The following is a 21,586-nucleotide window of genomic DNA, read 5'->3' as shown; positions in this document are numbered from 1 at the left end:
CCAGGATTAAATTCTGCTGTTGAGATGCGAACTGCTTATCCAGCTATTGAAATTGCAGTCAAGGTACAGGGTATACGGATTATTATCTGTACATTTCTAGAGTGACCCCTGATAAATTTGGTTGTTTCAAACTGTTTGGGGCACAGTGTGAAGTGTGGTCTTTATCATACCAAAAAGAAAGTATGAATAGTAGGAAACAGATACCAGTGCCTCCTCTTCCCCCATTCCATGTGCTCATATGGATGAAAAAGATTCCAGGCGTCATTTGTTTGCCACATTTATATCCTGCTTTACATCTGCTGCAGAATTTGAGGATGCATGTTGAGGGTTCCTGGAGGTCTCCCATCCAGGGGCTGACCAGACCTCAACCTTCAATATGATTGCTGCCTCATGTGCCCTCCAAACTATACCTTGGGATCCATCATGTCAGCAACTAACCAATATGGCAGCAACTAACCAATACTTCTTTGTAAAGCGTACTCTCTGGTAGGAATTGTGTGTGTGTGTTAAGTGCTGTCAAGTCACTTCCGACTCATCGCGACCCTATGAATGAAAGTCCTCCAAAATGTCCTGTCTTTGACAGCCTTGCTCAGATCTTGCAAATTGAAGGCTGTGGCTTCCTTTATTGAGTCAATCCATCTCTTGTTGGGTCTTCCTCTTTTCCTCCTGCCCTCAAGTGATGCTTGTCGTCTCATGACGTGACCAAAATACGATTGCCTCAGTTTAGTCATTTTAGCTTCTAGGGTCAGTTCAGGCTTGATTTAATCTAGAACCCACTGATTTGTTTTTTTGGCAGTCCATGGAATCCGTAACACTCTCCTCCAACACCACATTGCAAAGGAATCTATTTTCTTCCTATCAGCTTTCTTCACTGTCCAGCTTTCACACCCATACATAGTAATAGGGAATACGATGGTATGAATTAATCTAGTCTTGGTGGCCAGTGACACATCCTTACACTTCAAAATATTTTCTAGCTCCTTCATGGCTGCCCTTCCCAGTCTCAATCTCCTTCTGATTTCTTGGCTGCAGTCTCCCTTTTGGTTGATGGTGGAGCCAAGGAATAGAAAGTCTTGAACAATTTCAATTTCCTCATTGTCAACCTTAAAGTTGTGTAATTCTCCTGCAGTCATTACTTTTGTTTCCTTGATGTTCAGCTGTAGTCCCGCTTTGACACTTTCTCTTTTAACTTTCAGCAGTAGTCGTTTCAAATCTTCACTATTTTCTGCCAATATTGTAGTGTCATCAGCATATCTCAAATTATTAATGTTCCTCCAATTTTCACTCCACCTTCATCTAAATCTAATCCAGTTTTCCTAATTATATGTTCTGCATATAGATTGAAGAAATAGGGAGATAAAATACATCCTTGTCTGACACCTTTGCCAATTGGAAACCATTCCGTTTCTCCATATTCTGTTCTAACTGTGGCCTCTTGTCCAGAGTACAGGTTGCGCATCAAAATGAACAGATGTAGTGGCACACCCATTTCCTTTAAAACCAGCCATAGCTTTTCATGATCCACACAGTCAAAAGCTTTGCTGTAATCTATGAAACACAAGCTGATTTTCTTCTGAAATTTTCTCGTATGCTCCAGTAACCAGCGTATATTTGCAATATGATCTCTAGTGCCTCTTCCTTTTCTAAAACCAGCTTGAACATCAGGCATTTCTCGTTCCATATATGGTAACAGCCTTTGCTGTAAAATTTTGAGCATCACTTTACTTGCATGAGAAATTAATGCGATGGTCCGATAGTTGCTGCAATCTTTGATGTCTCCTTTCTTGGGAATTGGAATGTAAATGGATCGTTTCCAGTCTGTGGGCCATTGTTTTGTTTTCCATATCTGTTGGCATAGTTTTGAAAAGATTTTGATGGACTCCGTTTCTGTGGCTTGGAATAGCTCTATTGATATCCCATCTGCTCCTGGTGATTTCTTTCTCTGGTAGGAATTAACAGCTAAGAAACCAAGATGTTTCTGATGAATTTTGTTCTTGGTAAATTCTTCCTGATAGTGAATCTGAAGTTCTTATTTCTAACACACACACACATACTTTTTCATTTTCTGTACCCCCATGATGGTGTGGAGGTGGATATACTGCCTGTGTCTGGTGAGGATGGCTTTCATGCCATACTTTGAATTCCCCAAAGTCATCTGATTGGCTGTTGTTGGAATCAGAACGCTGGACTGGATGAGACCCTTTCTAATTCTAATCCAGCAAGGAGGTTCTTATATTGATTTATACTGTGTTCTTACCTTGGTGCAGGGCTGCAGTTCAGTTGTAAAGCTTTTTTGTGCAGAAAGTCTCAGGTTCTGTCCTTAGCAACTACTGTTAAATGATCTTGGATAGGAGGTATAAAGGCTTGTTTTTATTTTTTACTTATTTATTTTGGGATTTCTAGCTCGCCCTCCCTGGCTAAAGCCAGGCTCAGGGCAGGTAGCATCATTTAAAAATACATCAATAGTATTAAAATAATGGAATTAACAATAGGTCCTAAATTTGAAACCGTAAAATCCCAATTAAAATCAAACCCCAAATCCCACGATGGTGCCCAAATTTCAATCATATTGACCAAGATAAGCAGCAGGCTGCCCCCTCATCCCCCCTCAGATCGACATAACATGTAGCATGTGGAGGGGAGTAGGGAGGCCAGCAGATATGGTGCCCGTGGCTGCCCTCAACTATAGGCCTGGAGAAATAGCTCTATCTTGCAGTCCCTGCAGAACCTTTCAAGGTCCTGTAGGGCCCTGATGTCACCAGACAGAGCATTCCACCAGGCCAGAGCCAGGGCTGAAAACTCTATGATTCCAACTCTATGATTCTATGACCATGGTACCTCGTCATTGGGCATCAGATCCAAACCTATCCCAGCACCAAAGCCCTGGCTCTTGTCGAGGACAGCCGCACATTCTTAGAGCCAGGGACCACCAGCAAATTATCATTATACGACTGTAATGTCCTTCAGGGGATATACCAGCAGTCCCAAAGATACAAGGGTCCCAGACTGTGTAAGGCTTTAAAGGTCAAAACCAGCACCTTGAACCTGATCCAATACTCCAGCTGGAGCCAGTGCAGTTGATGGAGCACTGGCTGTATATGCTCTCATGGAGTGACCCCTGTAAGGAGTCTTGCCGCCGCATTCTGTACCCGCTGGAGCCGCCGGGTCAGTCTTAAGGGCAGCCCTACATAGAGTGAGTTACAGTAGTGTAGCCTAGATGTGGCCGTCACATAAATCTCTGGGGCTAGGCCAGGGCGGGAGAGGTAGGGCACCAGCTGCCAAGCCCGGCAGAGATGGAAAAAAGCCACTTTGACCACAGCTGCGACCTGGGCCTCCATAGATGAGGCATCCAGGATGTCACCCAGACTCTTGACGGCAGGTGCAAATGTCAGTTGTACACTGTCAAGAGCTGGGAGGTGGCACCTTGATCCCAAGCCACCCTGGTCCAGCCACAGGACCTCTGTCTTCGCTGGATTCAGCTTCAGTTGACTTTTTCTCAACCATCCAGTCACGGCATCCAAACACCCAGCCAGTATGTCTGGGGCAGAATCTGGATGGCTGTCCATCAGCAGATAAAGCTGGGTGTCAGCAGCGTACTGATGATACCCCAGCCCCAAACTCTGAACTCGCTCCCTGTGGCACCCCACACACCAAAGGATGCTGCTGCGACACCACCTCCCCCAGCGCCACCCTTTGTCCCCAACCTGGGAGGAAGGAGCACAACTATTGACGGCCTGTGCCCCGGATCCCAATGTCAGTGAGGCAGTGGTCCAAAAGATCATGATTGATCATGTTGAAGGCTGCTGACAGATCTAGCAAAATCAGCAGCCACAACCTGCCTCGATCCAGCTGTTGCTGGAGGTTGTCTGTGAGGGTGACCAGAGCCGTCTTTGTCCCATGGCCAGGGCGGAAGCCCAACTGGAAGGGATCCAGAGCTGATATATCATCCAGAAACCGCAGCAGCTGCTCAGTGACCGCTCTCTCAACTACCTTACCTAGGTATGAAAGATTCAATACCAGGTGGTAGTTGGCAAGATCTTTCGGATCTAGACGTGACTTCTTTAAGAACGGTCTTACCAGTACCTCCTTCAGATCCTCTGGGAAAGTCCTTGAGCAAAGGTACTTGTTGATAATTTCTCCCAGGGGTGCCCGCGCCTCATCCAGACTAGCCTTAACCAGCCTAGATGGGCACGGGTCTAGGAGGGAGATGGTAGGCCTTCCAGCTAGCAGGATCCTGTCCACATTGGCATCTGAAAGGCGGCAGAAGTGGTCCAAAATTGGATCAGAAGACAGACGAGAGTGCAGCTGAGGGGCGCTAGAGGTGGGCCCTTTCAACTGTGTTGTTCATTAATTTACAATAGATCATGCTATGGCACCATGCTGGCAAATTTGGTGAAAACTATCAGAATTTTTTTTTCCAGACTTTGAAGAGCTGATACCACTGGATCAAATTCATCAGTTTCGTTGAATAAATTTCAACTAAAAAGTTTTAATTTGATTTTGAATAGATGGGCAATTAATTGTTACTGTTTTGAAATTTTATTGTTATTATCTTCTTTAGTGAGTCATGCAAACCTCTTTTTTGAATAATGCTTTTTATAGGGTAGGGGGAGCGAGGGTTGAGTTTGTGGAACTAAGGGGGCGGTAGCCCGAAAAGTTTGGGAACCAATGTTCTAGAGAGTCGCAGAAAAGGTCAGGCGACAGTATAGAGACAGATGCACCTGTGGTCTGATTTCAGTCAAGAAAGCTGATAATGTAGGGAGGGGCTGTAGCTCAGTAGTACAGTGTATACGTTTCTATCTTTATATGGTTGTTCTTCCCATTTAAAATGTGCAGTCTGTATCCCTGCTTGACATTGGCTCAAATATGCCCAGTCGCCATTCGAAAGACTCCTTCTGGATATAAATCTTTCCTCCTCCCTTCCCTTTCTGGGACAATGAATAAGAACCTGGCTTTTGGCAGCATTTCTAGCGGTTATAAAATTCCTGTCTCTTTTTAAACCATGGGAATGGATGATTTGGGTGGGGAAAATTCTTAGATCTTCCCCTAACTTTCACAGCTGGATCTTTTAAAGAAGGGGTGGGGGCCGTTTAAAGCCTGTGAAATCATTTGGTCTGGCCCTTCGTGGGTCCTGACAGATCTCTAGCTCAGAAGGATCTAAAACAGGGATGGGGAACCTCCAGCCCACGGGCCATTTAAGGCCCGCCACATCATTTGGTGCAGCCTGCGGACTCCCACAAAAGCCGCCACCATTGCCACTGCAGGGCCGTGTGGGAAGCGGCCTGGCGACTGTGTGTGTGTGTGGAGGAGGGGGGAAAGCCAGGAAGGCTTCCCCCCCATCACCGGGCTGCTTGCGCAGAACCCGGTGAGTGCGTGTGTGTGTGTGTGTGTGGAGGAGGGGGGAAAGCCGGGAAGGTGTGTGTGGAGGAAGCCTCCCGCCCTCTCTTTCCTTCCTTCCCTCCCTTCCTCCTCTGCATAGCCTCTCCTAGGTTTGCCAACCTCCAGGTGATGGCTGGAGACCTGGCAACCCTAGCCTCTCCCCCCCCCCGGAGATCTACACCTGGTATGGCCCCCAATGATGTTATAAATGTGCAAATGGCCCTTGGCAGGAAAAAGGTTCTCCACCCCTGTTTTAAAGGGATTGTGCTTTGCATTTTCTGCTCTGCTCCAAGACTTCAAAGAGAGAAAAACACATCAGGAGAAATCCTGTGCTCCTTGAAGTCACTGTGAATCCTGTTATTTATTTGAATGGAGCCAGGATTTCTCTCACCATTAGCAACTTCTTGGCAGAAATAGATTTCCCAGCTTCTCCAAAGGCAGGAGGATATTTATACCAAATATGTGCCTTTAAAAAAATCCCAGCTTTACTGCCTATTGGTTTCAAGGCAAAGCAGTTAAATCTAGTTCTGTATCTTTAGAAATGTGACTTGCCCTCTTATCTGAAATGTGGAAGATTTCAGAGTGACGTTTGTGATTCTGCTAGGAAATAATTTTCTGCAAAACTGTTTACACAGACAAGTACAAACTTATCTTGTCTCATTATTAGTTTATACCAAATTCCTCCTCTTCCCAGCTTTTTAAGTAGTGTGAAGTCTTAGGTGATATTGTGTACATACATACATACATACATATATATGAGATTTATGGAATAACTTTGTGCCCATGTGATCTCTTTTGAGTTTATTTGTGTGTGTATATATATATTTCCTGCTTAAAGAAGTTCTATGGCCTCTGCTTGTAAATTAGATTATTTTGTCCTGGGGCGTGCAAATCGACTTTCTCTGTAAGGCAGTGCTTTGATCAGGGAACTGAATAGAGCCAGCTTGTGTAAGAGTGACAATTTCCAGCAGTGTGGCCTTTTTCTACCCTAACATAATTTCTGAAGCTAAGTGGTTGCTAGAGAGAGAGAGAGAGAAAGAGAGGCCCCACCTCATCTCATGGGTAGTATGTGAAATAGTTGGTAGTTCAGTTTTGTGCTTTAAAAAAACCCTGTCTGTATACATTGTGTATGCGTGCATGTGTGTGCAGAATTTAATGGTAAAGGGGGGGAAATGGGGGAAAGTGCTTGTGGGAAGAGGAAAACAGTGATCCACGGGGCTTTCCCCTGCTTCTTACTGCTTTTGGCAAAGATTCTTGCCTTTTTATATTCTACACTTGATTTGGAGATGTTCCCTTTTCCCTTGATAGAACTGCTTGAGGCAGCCATGCTCAGCAGTGTATCACCGCTTGCCTGCAGCAGCTTCCTTCATTTTCTGTACAAAGAGATGGAGGGCGGGAGTGGGGGAAAGAAAGAGAGAGATCTAGGACACTGTTGAGACAACACTACCTCAAAGGTGCCCAGTGTGTAGCCAGGAAATAAATTACTAGCACTTCTCTGATCTGCAACCGTTTGACTCCTTTTTTTTTTTTAGTTGCCTTCCCTTTTTCTCCCCCATCTTATTTTTTTAATTTCCAACTCCTTTCTGTTTATACTCCCGCTTTTATTCCTTGAGTTAAAGTCTCCCTCCTGCCTCAGAGTTTTTTATTTGATGTTTGACAACAGTCTTTGAAGATTTTCTACTTCAGAGTAGCTACTGATGGGCTGGTTGTACTACAGAGGGAACAAGCAGGGTTCCTCGGAGTGCGACCAACTGCTCCTGCCGAAGGCAAATGCTATTGGGGAGGATGTCACTCCATGAGGCCACAGCACTCGCTCATAAAAATCCAGAGCAGACCATACCTAGTTGCGTTTGTTTTTTCATCCAGACATGGAGACACAACAAGTTGAACGGGGCCAGAAATACAGCTCAGGCTAAGCTTCCTTGGCTTGTGCTGTCCGGTAAACACGGTTTGTCGCTTTTGTCCCCACTCTGTGTAGAGAACACACCGTCTTCCTAAGGAAATGACCCCTGTGGAACCAGCTATCTTTGCAGCCGAACTCATCTCTCGGTTGGAAAAGCTCAAGCAACAACAAGAGACCATGGACTGCCTGGAAGAGAGGCTGCAGCAAATCACAGAGGTGGGTGGATTAACCCTTTTGGCACAGATCCCTGCTGTGCAGCATCCCTTTGCTGAAGGCTGGGGGGGTGGTATTAATGGGGTGGCAGGCACGGCAGTCTAGCTCCATCCTATTCTTCAGAGTTACAAGCTAAGCTGTTGATGCTTGGTCAGCGGCACACTGTATTTTTTAAAATGTGCCCTAAAAATAGTTTTATTGATATATTTAAATGCCACTGTAGGTTTCTTGGGGGGAAGTTATATTGGAAGGGAAAAAGCAGATCTACAGATAAAGGGTTTTATTTATTCATAAATAAAAACCCTGGTGCTATAAGTCTGTTTCAGGCTGAACCGCAGAAATGCACAGGTCTGAAGCAGTTGCTAGATCTCCCTTGTTCATCATGATATGATGGATTGTCCTTTTTGTTTTGCATGGGAAGGATGAAGAGAAGGAGTGCCCCGACATACCTGCCAGCTTGCAGACCAGTAGGGAGACTTCAGTCGCGCAGCAGCAGCACCCGCTCAACCTCTTACCATCTGGCAGCTACGAGGATGACCCGCAGGCAATCCTGGATGACCATCTATCTCGAGTGCTGAAGACTCCAGGGTGCCAGTCTCCTGGCATGGGACGGCATAGCCCTCGTACACGCTCACCGGACCGACTCCCAGGTGGCAAAGTGCTTCTGGGCACAGGAACGGCCTCTGTACCCACAGCTTGCGCCCTCGTCAGCAAAGGATTTATTACCAAGCAGACCACCAAACATGTTCACCACCACTATATCCACCACCACACCATCCCCAAGACAAAAGAGCAGATAGAAGCAGAGGCAGCCCAGCGGGTCCGGTGCTTGTGTGCTGGGGGCAGTGACTACTATTGCTACTCAAAGTGCAAGGGGCACTCAAAAGGAACAGACCTTCCTGCAGCTCACCTGGAGCCACCTGGGTAAGTTTGGGCAGATTTGATAGTTAAAGCTGTGTGGACAGTTAAAATTTGACTACAGTGTCCTAAAAGATTGCGGTTGTTGACCATGAGTGTTTGGGAGCGGGGGAAGGGGAACTTGGGTGGTGTCTGTGGTAATAAACGTCTATGACAAGGAAATGACGGGCTAAGTGCTGTTCTCCCTTCTGTCTCTTGGGAATTCTCAGCAGAACTGGGATGCTGCAGAAGAGAACCTCTAAACTGCCAGATGGCATTATCCTGCCAGGTGGAGAAGGAGGAGGGGTGTCTGTACTACCAGGGACCCAGCTACCTGGAGGAGAGGCAGACCGCTCACAGAATGTCTGGCAGTGGATGCTGGAGAGTGAAAGACAATCTAAGCACAAGACCCATAGGTAAATACAAGCTGTCTGCAATACTGTGCTCCTGGTAAATATGAATCTATCTATTTTTACAATTGCTAAAAACAAATGAAGCTCTTTTGCTCTTCTGATTTATTATGGAAGCTGTTCCGTGGAACCAGAAAAACCACAAAAATGTCATACTTCTGGCAGGAATCCCCTTTTCATGCTATTGACAAACTTCTCCTCCCCCCCCCCAAGAGTTAGTGCACAGAACAGAAGCTACCTTTAAAGTAATATTTTCCAGCTTTTATAACCACATACCTTCCCTGTCTCTTTCTCTCACCAGCACACAAAGCACAAAGAAGGCCTACAACTCCGAGTCCACCAGAGGTGTGCCTGGTGAGCGTCCAGCCCGGCACCATCTGTGGGGCAATGGCAGCCACCCACGTGGGGCACACCCTGCCCACCCTTTTATCCAAGATCCTGCCATGCCACCACTCACACCACCCAACACTTTGGCCCAGCTGGAGGAAGCTTGCCGCAGGCTAACTGAAGTATCCAAGCCTCAGAAACAACGGTAACTCCCACAGGGGCAGAATTGGGGTGAGGGTACAGAAAAGCCCCTCTATTCAGAAATGTTCCCTGACTGCTGCCTCCTTGGCTGAAATAGATTTGCAACCTACTTGAGAGGAGGTCTTCAAGAGCATTATAGATCGTGCAAAAATGATGTTTCATAGTTGAACATTTTCAAACCTTGTTTAGCTGGTAATTCAGAGCAAGATGCAGTGAAGTGTGTGGCGATCAGTCATCTGAATGCTCTGAAGGAGGAGGCATGGGGAGGCTGTGATGCTGATTTAGTCGCATTTCATTTAGGTCCAGTTCCCACCCTCACTGCCAACATAACTCACATTTTAAGCAGTGGCAACACAAGGCCCTCCCTATCTTAGTGATAACTTTTTAGAATTCTTAGTTCTGCCTGAGCTTTACAGAAACCTTCTGTGTTAAAGAAGAAACAAATTATCCCCCCCTTCAAAAAATGAGAGTGAGAGCTAAATTTGTAAATCTCCTTCTGAGAGCCAGCGTGGTATAGTGGTTAAGACCGGTGGTTTGGAGCGGTGGAGTCTGATCTGGAGAACCGGGTTTGATTCCCCACTCCTCCACATGAGCGGCGGAGGCTAATCTGGTGACCTGGATTTGTTTCCCCACTCCTACACATAAAGCCAGCTGGGTGACCTTAGGCTAGTCACACTCTCTCAGCCTCACCTACCTCACAGGGTATCTGTTGTGGGGAGGGGAAAGGAAGGTGGTTGTAAGCTGGTTTGATTCTTCCTTAAGTGGTAGAGAAAATTGGCATATAAAAACCAACTCTTCTTCTTGGTTCCATTTTAGTTTGGATGGGGCATGTGACCTTTTGTTCTGCAATAAACATTGCTGCAGGCTTATCAGCAGGGCTGTAGCTAAGCTAAGGTGGGCCGTAGAACTTCGTATGTCCTCTTGCTTCCAATTGACCGTGGCTTATTGGTAGAGCGTCAGCTTTGAATACAGAAGGTTCCTGACTAAATCCAAGGCAACTTCAGTTAGAAAGCATCAGGTAGTAGGTGATGTGAAAGACCTCTGCCTGAGACCCTGAGGAGCTGCTGCCAGTCAGAGTAGTCAGTGCTGTCCTTGATAGGCCAGTGGTGTGACTCACTATAAGGCAGCTTCATGTGTTCAGTTAGGCTTGGATCCTGTGCTTTCTTTCCATTGGTGCAGTGCCCTTTTCCATTGCCAGGGTTTCCTCTGCTGTTGAGCCCATTCCTCTGGCTCTAGGGGCTTCCACTTGTGCAAGCCCAGTGTCTTTCACAGGATTGAATTCTACTTTCCCACATAGTTTCTTTTTCTTAAAGGCCATGGATATGTTTACAGAATAGTTTATGTGCCGAGTGATGCCTTTGCTGTCTTTGTTAGAAGATGTAGTTGTAGTTTTGTCTCCCCGCCCCTGTACTTAATTATCTCCTTGATTTATCTCCTTGACACTGTGTGCATCTTAGAGGTCTAGGCGGGCTTTTAAAAAGCCAAATCATTCTCTTCTGTACCTTCCCTTCTCCCCTTCCAAACTGTAGATGTTCAACCTCAAATCAACCAAGGGATCGCAACCACTTGACTTCAGTACCCGGAGGAAATGGTCCTTTTTGCAGTACAAGCGTAGCAACAGAAGAGTGAGTGTTGCTTTGGGTAACACATAGCTAGATATCCTTCCTTGCCTTTTTAACGTTTTATTTTATCCAATGGGACATTCCTTTGATTGTTCTTTGAATTTTGAAGAGGTTCTCTTCCTGATACCTTTTTTTTTTTTTAATTTTTTTTGGAACAAACTGTTTTCAAATCCTGTCTTCTGGTTCTTTTTTAGCTAGCATTCCTGTAAAGCGGACAAAGATTGGATTAGTCTAATTACAGGATAGTTCTTTTTAAGAAGAAATCTGCTACAGTCTAAATAATTAAACTTTTCTTATCTTCTTCATCTTAAGCAATAAGTAATGTTTGAAGTCCAGGCTAAGCCACCTGACTATAGCCTTTCATTTTTAATTGGTTGACCTTAAGTATACCAGCTGTCTTTGTTAGTAGCTTCCCCCCTCCCCCATCTTCCTGAAGCTACTCTACAAAGACTTGGAACAAATTAGGAAGACTAAATTACTGTGGAGTAACACTTTGTGACCTTTTGACATGCCAAGTCAATGTTGCTTCAGAAGTTGCCTGCATGGCATTCAAGGACCTGTTGCGATTCTCCTGGGTAGCAGAATTGTTTGTCGTTCAGTAAGCTGATTTCCCTTCCTCAGGAGTCCAAAAAGGCTTTGGGCTTGTTGCTCCCCCTGCAAAAAAGAATCTGGTGACAGGCAGATAGATCTCTAGCCCTGATACTAATATTTTGATATGCACATGTTCCTACATATGAATCAGGGCTTTTCTTATTCGTTTCAATGTAGGTGGAATGCATAGAGTGTCCCTACAGTTGAAGGGGAAACTCCAAGCTTCATTTGTGGGGGTGTCTGTTAGGGATGCCAGCCTCCAGGTAAAACCTGGGGGTCCCCTGGAATTACAGCTCCTCTCCAGACTGCAGAGATCAGTTCCCCTGGAGAAAGTGGATTCTTTGGAGGGTGGACTCTGTGGCATTGTACCCTATTGAGGCTCCTGTCCTCCCCAGGCTCCACCCCAAAATCTCCAGGTGTTTCCCAACCTGTATCTGGCAACCCTACCTCCCACTCCTTGCCAGTGGCTGGGGGGACCTTGCAACCCTAGCGTCTATTCATTGTGTATGTGTCTGTTTTTGATTATTGTGGTGGCTTGGGAAATATGTGTGCAAAGTGAAGAAATGGAAAAGTGCCACTCTAGGCCATCTGCTGATCAAGAAAAGATGTTCTTCTCCGTCCATCCTATCCCAGGCCTTTTCTGTTGCCCTTACAAAAGATGGACTCCATCCTTTCCTTGCCTTTGGCAATGCATGTACAGATTATTCAGGAAGAGTGAACTAGTAAGGATGACGAGTCCTTGTACATTATTTGTACATTATTTGTACAAATATACAGTGCAATAGTTTCAAACAATCACAAGATACGAATTGAGAAAATACAATTTAAAATGTATACATGAGGGCTTAATATCTAAAGACTGGTAAGAGAGAGCATCTTAACCAAGCCCATCCTTGTAGTAAAGCATGGGCAAGATGAAAGATGGTTTGTCATACTGCATTGTTACTAGACTCCTATTTGTTTTCTGTCACCAGCACCTTTTTCCTGAGGATAGTACAGGGGAGAATCGGTTCACCTTAGCTCAGTACAGCAAACTAGCATTGGAAATAGGTCTAGGACCTACATTTTCAGCGGCTGTAGAACTTAGGCCTGTGAAGCAAATTGCCTTTCAAATAACATTAGCCGTCAAAATATTAAGATTCATACATATATACAGTAATGATGAGTTTCAGTGTGGTAATTACAGCTGTGCATTTATGGGTTTTGAAACCCTTTCTAATTTTCTTGTTTCTTTTTAATGCTCTGTAAAGTGTCTGATGCATTTTCTCATTACTCAGCTGCAATTGTTTATCTGGTACAGAGCCCTTCATGAATTAGTTTTATTAATAGATATCTGTATTTTTGCCCTATGTTAACTTGCTATATGTTTTTAATTATGTGTGCTTCACGTCATTGTGGTCTTGTCTGTGGTAGAAATATCCAAATGCTGTGAAGTCTCATCTCTTTTTCTCTTCCTCTTTTCAGTCATAAAGAATCAAGAAAAAATCCTACTGTTCACTCCTCCCAACCTAGTGAGTTGGTTGTCACTTATTTTTTCTGTGGAGAAGAAATTCCTTATAGGAGGATGTTGAAGGCCCAGAGCCTGACACTTGGGCACTTTAAAGAGCAGCTGAGCAAAAAGGGAAATTATAGGTAAGCCTCTTTGTGGTCTCTCTCGTTTTTTTGTATTAGGAGAAACTGTGTGCCAAAACAACCAACAGATTTATATGCAAAAAATGGTTAGCCTCTGAAGTGTGTTCTTCCTTTTGATTTCTGCACAGAGTATTAAGATAAACCAGCAGCCTGATTTGTGTCATAGAAGCGTCTGGTTTTCAAATGCTGTGGTACTCGGTGAAGAGTTTTGTTTAAGTTATCAGCCTGTGTGGCAAAATTGTGCTGATTTTCACCTACAAAACTGGAAACTAGATAGGACAGAGTATTATACAAAGACAGAATTTAATATCTAGTGAAGACTTGAAAGTCTGAAGGTACCTTTGGATGGTGCCTCAGAGTGAGGAGACAGGAAGCTCAAGTCTCTTCTGTTTCCTCTCTTTTTATTTCCTGTGTAATGTCCCAAGTGAAACTTGCCCATTTCCCCACTACACACAATACATTTCTCTATACTTTACTTTGGAACCTTGAATACCCCTTCATGTAGATCAGGGTATGAATGTCTCTAGCTGTTGTGACTATGGAGAGTAGCTTAGGAATATCTGGACTGAGGTGGAGGTGCAGACACCAGGTGGGAAGGGGTGGAGCTTCATTCAGACACCATTGTCTTTTCTTTCTCTGTGGCTCTTTGGCACTTGAGTCCTTGACAGAGTTTCAAAGTTCTGTGTGTGTGGGATTCTGGAAGGAGGTCAGATTACACAAGAGTTGATTGGTTTGCATGATTTACTGAACACTGTCTTTGTCTTTCCTTGGCTGAGAATTTGGCCTTTGGTATAGCATGTTGCCTATCCTAAACTTTGCAATACAAGGTTACATTGACCTTACAGTGGAAGTGGTTCCATAATACTGCAGATTCCTCTGAGAAATCAGCTTCCCAAAGTTTTTTCAGTTCTGTCAGGCCCATTCCTCCAGACCAAAGTCTTAGGTCCAATTTGGTGAGCTTGCTGGCAGGAATTTGAACTGTCCTCTCTGTGCAATTAGTATGAAATGATATCCATTTGGTTTGGGCTGGTAGAGAGTTTTTTCTTTCTTTCTATCACCCAGCATACAAAATGAGAGATTTTCCTGGTTTGGCTAGAATTAGGCCCAGACCATTTAGGGTGGTATTTTGGAGAGCATGGAGAGAGGCCTGTAGATTTTATGTTCCTTAGCTGTACCACAAGGGTATTATGAAACAAAAAAAAGTGTCTGACTTCTGTCTTGCTTATAAGAAAGCCTTAACTGAACTTTTCAAAAGGTGCTAAAGGTACTACATTACTGGGATTATGATGTGGTTAGTGACGTGTGCATCTGAACATAATATTCATGTACCAAAGCCCTCTGGGGAAGTGGTTTGTATGGCCTACGTGCCCCAATTAAATGGAATTGTATATTGTGATGTGATATTCAACAGACACATGTCTGGAAGACACAACTATACCTCAGAATCCTAATATTAGTAGATTGTACACAGATCATGTCCTGCGTGAACATGTCAGGGAAACACAGGGCTTGTAAATGTTTCTTACTATTGTGTAGGAGCTCCAAAACAGTGACAGTACCATGGATAGACATGAGACATGATTACCCATAGCAGACACCTGTCCAGGAGCCTTGGCCGATCATGGCTGCTAAGAGTGTATGTATTTGGACACATATCTGCCACCTATATGGTCACTGTGGAGATGGGTAGCAGCAAAAGAGAATTTAATCTTTCCTATAATATGTGAAGCAATCCTCAGGATGCTCTTCCGTTGTATACCACAGTGATAGCAGTGATTCCCGAACACTCTCCCAAGTGCTACCTGGACCAGAACTTACAGTAACCCTTATTTGGCTTTGGTGCCTTCTTTTTCCACACTGGGTAAGATATAGCAAACAAGTATACAAAAGGAGCTTGGGCCCAAGGCCAATGTGTTTTATCTTGTATAGACACAAGGTGAAACTAATTAACTAAATGTGTTGCTTCCCGAGGGAATCATTGTTATTAGAGCTTTGATTTTGGGCTGGGGGCTGGAGTGAAGCTGCAGGTTACCTTCAGCGAAGAGGGCCTTACTGTCCAGAGTAGTAGGGAATGCTCAGGGAAGGGCTGGTTGCTCTGGTTACATCTGGCATTGATTTTGTTCTAAGGCACACTTAATAAGCATGTCTTTGAAGCTTTTTGCCTTTCATTTTAACATACAAAGATATACATAAGTAGTTGACACTCCAAAATTCTTTACTGGATGAGTCAGTTGCAACTTAAGTACCTCAGGTTTCTGTTGGTCATCTCTCAGTAGGACAGTGTTGTCCAGCAGGCATTTAAGATGATATTCCCCCCCCCTTTAATGTATTAAGTGGTGATTTAATATATAGTTGGAGTTTCTCTCTTTCACACATGCACACACCTGGGTAATGTTGGGTAATCTTAACATGGCAGTAGTTTAAAAACAAACAAACAGCAATAAAGCTAAACCTAAACTCTATGGGTGCCAGATGTAGAGTGGGAGAGAGAGAGACAGACCGAGACAAAGCAAAATGTGTCACACTAAAAAATGTGTTTCGATGGAGAACTCACATTAACAAGCAAATGAAGACCTCCTGGTGAGTTCGAAGAGGTTGTGGGGGAAAGAGATTCATTTGTATTCCTCTTTATTTATTTACTTTATTTATATCCCGCCTTTCTCCCCAGTGGGGACCTGAAGCAGCTTACATTGTTCTCCTCTGTTTTATCCTCACAGCAACCCTGTGAGGTAGGTTAGGCTGCGATTGTGTGACTGGCTCAAGGTCACCCAGCAAGTTTCGATGGTAGAGTGGGGATTCAAACCTGGTTCTCCCAGATCCTAGTCCAACATTTTAACCACTACACCACACTGGCTTTTTTGCACTTCTCTGTGTGAAACCAAGCTGTAGTTGTGGAAAAGGTCATAGTATGTGTGGGTCCCTTCCTGCCCCTGGAAAATAAAATGTAGCATTCAAACAATTTTGTCGATTCTGCCAGAGCTGACGATCAACAGAAAGTTATTACTTACAGGGGCTTATGCTGTTGGAAAAGAGGAGATAAATTGAGCAGAAAGGCAATTGTGCTTCATGTTAGGTTTAGTTTCATTCCCCCCGCCCCCAACCGCTAGTTTGATGTGTTTGGGTCAGCAAAGGACTGGACAGATGTTCCTCTGGAAAGGACCAAAAAATGGTTCAAAAAATGGAAATGACAACCCCCCTTCCCACACACATACCTTGCTTTAAATTAGTTACCTCCTTGACATTCACCTAAACACAATTGGATAAATAAAGCCTCTTTCTGGCATCTTCAGAGGGCATAAATATCAAAGCTAAACTGATGTTTGAGTAGTTGTTTAGTCAGTGATAGTATTTTTTTTAAAAAAGAAGAAGAAATTGAAAAGGGTTGGAATGGGGCTTCCTTTGTCACTTACATGGAAAGATGATTACCTAACTTGCAAGGATGCCTCCCAGTAAAAAAAAAAAAAAATTGGCAAAGTATTTGGTTTTTTTGTTTTTGTTTTGCATAACCCATAATATATTTTTCCTTGCTGATTGTAAGGCTTTGAGTGAGGCGAGGGTGAGAGACCAGCATGGGTTCAAGGAGGAGTGAGTGTGTGTGTGTGTGGGGGGGGGGGTTGCAGACAAGTAGGCTCCCTGAATACTAACTCGCTGAATGGAAGGCCTTCATTTGTGCATATGCAATTAAGCAGCCTGAGAAGGAAGAATGCTGGAATGGGGGATAAAAGGAACCTTTAATCAAGAAGCTGAACGGTTTAATTCAGGATAATAAAGGGGTCCTCACTGTTTGACACAAGAGGGGAAGGGGCACTTTTTTTGTCTGCATGAGCATTGGCTTCATGATCTAAGCATCCCAAGCCAAAGAAAGGGAAAGCGGGACACTGCTGCTTGACCTTTTGGTGTCAAATATTGCAATTGAGGCCAAGATTGCTCATTACACTGGAGGCCGCTAGGAAATAGCTGAGAATAAAAGTTACTGAGATTGCCATTGCGTTCCAAGTGGATACTATGTGGCTGCATTTTGGAACTAAAAAAAAAAAAGGAAACATTTCCAGCTATATAACTTGCAACTTTTTTAAAAAGCTACTTTATGGAAGTTAAATTGTAGGAGTTACGGTTCCCAAAGTTTACTTACGAGGCTAGATCCAAAATGATGGGTTTTGTTTTGAATTTATATTTCCTTAAATGAAATGCTTGGCTCTTTGCTCCTGTTGCCAGCATCTATAAATAGTTTGAAGAACTGTCCTGGAGGTGCCCCCCTCTTTTATTAAGTAGTGCACTTTAGTTACTTGCTCTTTCTTTTGGTTTTCTAACAGCTTTCTCCTTCCTTGATGTTTGGCTGTATGACCCTCTATGTGTGTATGTTTGTCCATCCTAATGGAGCGCTATTGGCAGCCATGTATAAGCAGAACACGTTTGAGCTCTGGAGATTTATTATGGCATGAGTTGGTGATGATTCATTGCTGTAGGCCCTATCCTCATGGCATTATCTTGGACCCCTGTTCCATTAAAAATATAATTTATGCAGACAAATGGCATCACTAGTCCTAGGTCTCACAACTTATAATAAAGCCAAGACCGAGAAAAGACCATGGACAGAGATATAAACTGAGAGGAAACAAGGTTTTGGATCCATTCAGGCATCTTGATTAAGCTGGAGTTTGTACATGATGACTGAATGTAGGCTACTGTTCCTTGAACAAATGTGTTTGTTCATGATGAGCATGAACCTGGCTTCTTTTGGGGCGGACACTGTCCTTTTCCTTCCTCCCCATCTTCATAGAATTAAAAAGTTGGAAGGGACTTAAAAACCTTCCAGTCCAACCCCCTGCACCATTCAGGGTGACCTAAAGTATCCCTGACAAAATAAATGTCAAATCTCTGCTTAAACACCTCCCAGGAAGGAGAACTTCCACATCCCCAGGCAACTGATTCCACCACTGAACTGCCCTTATTGTTAAAAAGTTTCTTCCTAATATTCCATTATTATATCCTCACCTGTAATTTAACCCTATCCTTCACTACCAAGTGAAAAGGCACCCTGTCCTCCTCTAAATGACAATGTTTCAAATACTTACAAGAGTAATCATATCACCCCTCATCTTCCTCTTTCCCAGGCTAAATGTTCCCAGTTCCCACAGTCTTTCTTCATAAGGCTTAGTCTCCAAACCCATGATCATCCTCGTTGCTGTCCTCTGTACCTGCTCCAAAGTTTCTCTGTCCTTCCTATAAGAAGGCCTCCAGAACTGGACACAATACTCCAAATGGGGTCTGACCAGTGCAGTATACAGTGGTACTATGACATCTTGTGTTCTAGACACTATGCATCTGATGATATACCCTAAGATAGAATTTTCCTTCTTTGCTGCTGCATCGCACTGGCTACTCGTACTCAATTTGCAGTCCACCAAAATCCCAAGATGCCATTCACACACACCACTACCCAGAAAAGTATCCCCCAATCAATACGTGTATGTAACATTTTTACTACCCAGATGCAAAAACTTACATTTATCTCTATTAAATCACATCTTGTTCACATCTGCCAATTTTTCCAATGTAGCCAAGTCTGATTGTATTTTATCTCTATCTTCTGGAGGGTTTGCTACCCCACCCAATTTGGTGTCATCAGCACATTTAATGAGTAGTCCCTTCACAGCCTCATCTAGATTGTTGACAAAATCATTACAAAGCACAGGGTCCAAATACGAGCCCTGTGGCACCTCCCCCCCCCGACAGATACTACCCTCCAATCAGACTAAGAGCCATTAAGTACCACTCTTTGGGTGTGATTATCCAACCAATTCCTTATCCACCTACCCATCCTAAAATAATCCGCAGCCCTCCAACTTGCTGTCAAAACACCATGGAGAACCTTATCAAATTCTGTGCCACAGTGAGATCAAAGACTTCCTAGGTCAGTCTAACTACACTTTGTCATGATATTTGAGTATTGGTACCACAACCAATAAGCGTTCGTTTGTTTCCCACAAACTGGGATGCTGAACCACAAATTGACGATAGATCGAAGCCGGAATTCTTCATTTGTGGTGCATGAGGGAGGGAGGAGAAAGGAGGTCACAGGCACTGTCAATAACCAGGTTTCTTTTCATCACTTATACCTAGTTGCACATGACATCTGAATAGCCCTGAAAGGATTGCTAACTCTTGAGTTGGAAATTCCTGGAGATTTGGGAGTGGAGCCTGGCAAGGGTGAGGTTCAGGGAAGGGAGAGGCCTCACTGAGATACAGTGCCATAGAGTCCACCTTCAAAAGCAACGATTTTCTCCAAGGGAACTGATCTCTGTAGTCTGGAAATCAGTTGTAATTCTGGGGGATCTCCAGGCCCCTCCTTGAGGTTGGCAACCCTAAGCCCTGAACTAATTTTGGGATAGACTGATTGTCATTGTAAAGTGTATTTATGCCTCTGAAAGGAAGAGCTGCCTTTTTGTGAGGTAAATAGAAGCTGGATGTGCTGATCCACTTCTCTTGCATATTTATTTATTTATCTAATTTGTAGCCCATCCTCATTCTCAACGGAGGCCGGGCTCAGGGTGGGTAACAACCTTTTAAAAGGTAGGAGTTTTCTTTTCCCCTGTAAAGTCAAGATGTTTAAAACCGGCCTATTTAAAGCTAGCTCAGGTAGCTGTTATGAAAGCATAAACTGCTTAGTTCTTTCTAGCCCTGCCTGTGTATTTTTTACTATCGGACCAGAAGGCAGAACAGAGACATACAACTTTTCTGTCACCTTCCTTAACAGATCTGGTGTTTATTGATGCTGAGGTTCTGTCAGACTAGACACTCTTTTGCAGCCATCTTTGTTAGGTTTCCCTTCTAGGGCACTTTCAAAGTTGTCTGCTATGTCCTCCTTCACCAGCTGCCTTTTGCTCTATCTGCCCATGGATTAAGAAGCTCTTAATTTTTTTGCTAAAATCTAGAGCACTTAAATAGGGTGCTGTGAGAAATAGCCTTCAATAGCGTTTCTGAGTTGTAACTTAAAGAACTACTTAATGTTGTTCTCTGCCATCGCATTCTCACGCAGCATTCCAGCAGCTGCCGGGAACATGGAATGGGAACACTGTAATGTGATATGGCAGAAATGTGGTAAATAGTTCTCTTAGATTATGACTAAAACTTTCCTAACGTGGGCCATTTTCAGCAATATCTCCATGGTAACTGTAATGTTACCTGTACTTGTTTACCTTGAGGTAGATTCATAAGGATAGCAAAGACAGTGACTGTCATACATAAAAGCCTCTCTTCATCCTATAGTGGCTTTACGTATTCAGTGTGTTGTTCTGATGTGTCACATGAACACATGAAGCTGCCTTATACTGAATCAGACCCTTGGTCCATCAAAATCAGTATTGTCTACTCAGACTGTCAGTGGCTCTCCAGGGTCTCAGGCAGAGGTCTTTCTCATCACCTACTGCCTGGTCCTTTTAACTGGAGATGCCAGGGATTGAACCTGGGACCTTCTGCATGCAAAGCCGAGGCTCTTCCACTGAGCCACAGCCCCTCCCCAAGCAGGTAGCAAGGTAATGCCATGACCTCCTCAGCAGCAAGGCACATACTATGGCGGATGATATTGCGTGTCTAAATCAGGGGTCCCCAACCTTCTTGAGCCTGTGGGCACATTTGAAAATCTGACATGCCAGCAACAAAATGGCTGCCCAGAAATGACTGCCACAGGAGGCAGAGCCAGCCACAAAATGATTGCCACAGCTTAACTTCAACAACACAGTGCAGATCCTTGTGCTGTGGTGGTAGCTGTTGCCAAAGTACCAGAAAAGATGTTGGCGGGCACCATGGGTCCCTGGTCTAAATTTAGCCAAATTTGGCCTCTTAATGTAAAAAATTGGCAGTACGTACTATAGTAAATCCACTGTGCATGGGCTTCTTATTTATTATCTGTTAATCTTGTTGATTCCAGGTATTACTTCAAAAAGGCAAGTGATGAGTTTGACTGCGGTGCTGTTTTTGAAGAAATCTGGGATGATGATGCCATTCTGCCCATGTACGAAGGAAGGATCCTTGGGAAGGTCGAAAGGATTGACTGACTGGCTGGCTGGCTGGCATTGTCTGTGTATGTGTGTATAAATAACCATATGCTAAAGATGTCAGCCATTGGACACACCATTAAACTCAGCTTTTGAAGGAAGGTTTGAACCAATGAAGAAAAAGCAACAAAAATAAATGGAGGTCTATGAAGACTTTGCCAAATCAGCCTTAGCAATTTTTTAAAATGGTGTTCAGGCTGGGTACTAAGACATTAAGAACCCTGAACTATTTATTAAAAATGTGACCAATTCTTGGTTATTAAAGATGCATATGATGTTGAGAGACTTCCATACATAATATATGGTTTCTGGGGGATCCCAGTCTTACGGACTCAGAGAACTGTGTATAGCTTA

At 43.9% G+C, this 21,586-nt stretch overlaps 1 protein-coding gene across 1 annotated transcript in view; it reads left to right on the top strand.

The window, feature by feature from the left end:
• Positions 1-21,261, top strand: part of AXIN2 (axin 2) — a 42,785-nt gene extending 21,524 nt beyond the window's left edge. Inside the window, exons 4-11 of the mRNA XM_056862196.1 lie at positions 7,358-7,498; positions 7,917-8,419; positions 8,489-8,494; positions 8,623-8,808; positions 9,104-9,334; positions 10,860-10,955; positions 13,008-13,175; positions 21,106-21,261. Coding sequence (XP_056718174.1) covers positions 7,358-7,498; positions 7,917-8,419; positions 8,489-8,494; positions 8,623-8,808; positions 9,104-9,334; positions 10,860-10,955; positions 13,008-13,175; positions 21,106-21,232 — 1,458 coding nt within the window. The 3' untranslated portion in view covers positions 21,233-21,261. The remainder of the gene's footprint in view (positions 1-7,357; positions 7,499-7,916; positions 8,420-8,488; positions 8,495-8,622; positions 8,809-9,103; positions 9,335-10,859; positions 10,956-13,007; positions 13,176-21,105) is intronic.
• Positions 21,262-21,586: the final 325 nt, after the last annotated feature.

Source organism: Euleptes europaea, chromosome 1 (genome assembly GCF_029931775.1).
Source record: "Euleptes europaea isolate rEulEur1 chromosome 1, rEulEur1.hap1, whole genome shotgun sequence".
Lineage (NCBI taxonomy): Eukaryota > Metazoa > Chordata > Lepidosauria > Squamata > Sphaerodactylidae > Euleptes > Euleptes europaea.
The sequence above is the reverse complement of the archived record's forward strand: the minus strand, read 5'-3'. Positions and strand labels throughout refer to the sequence as shown.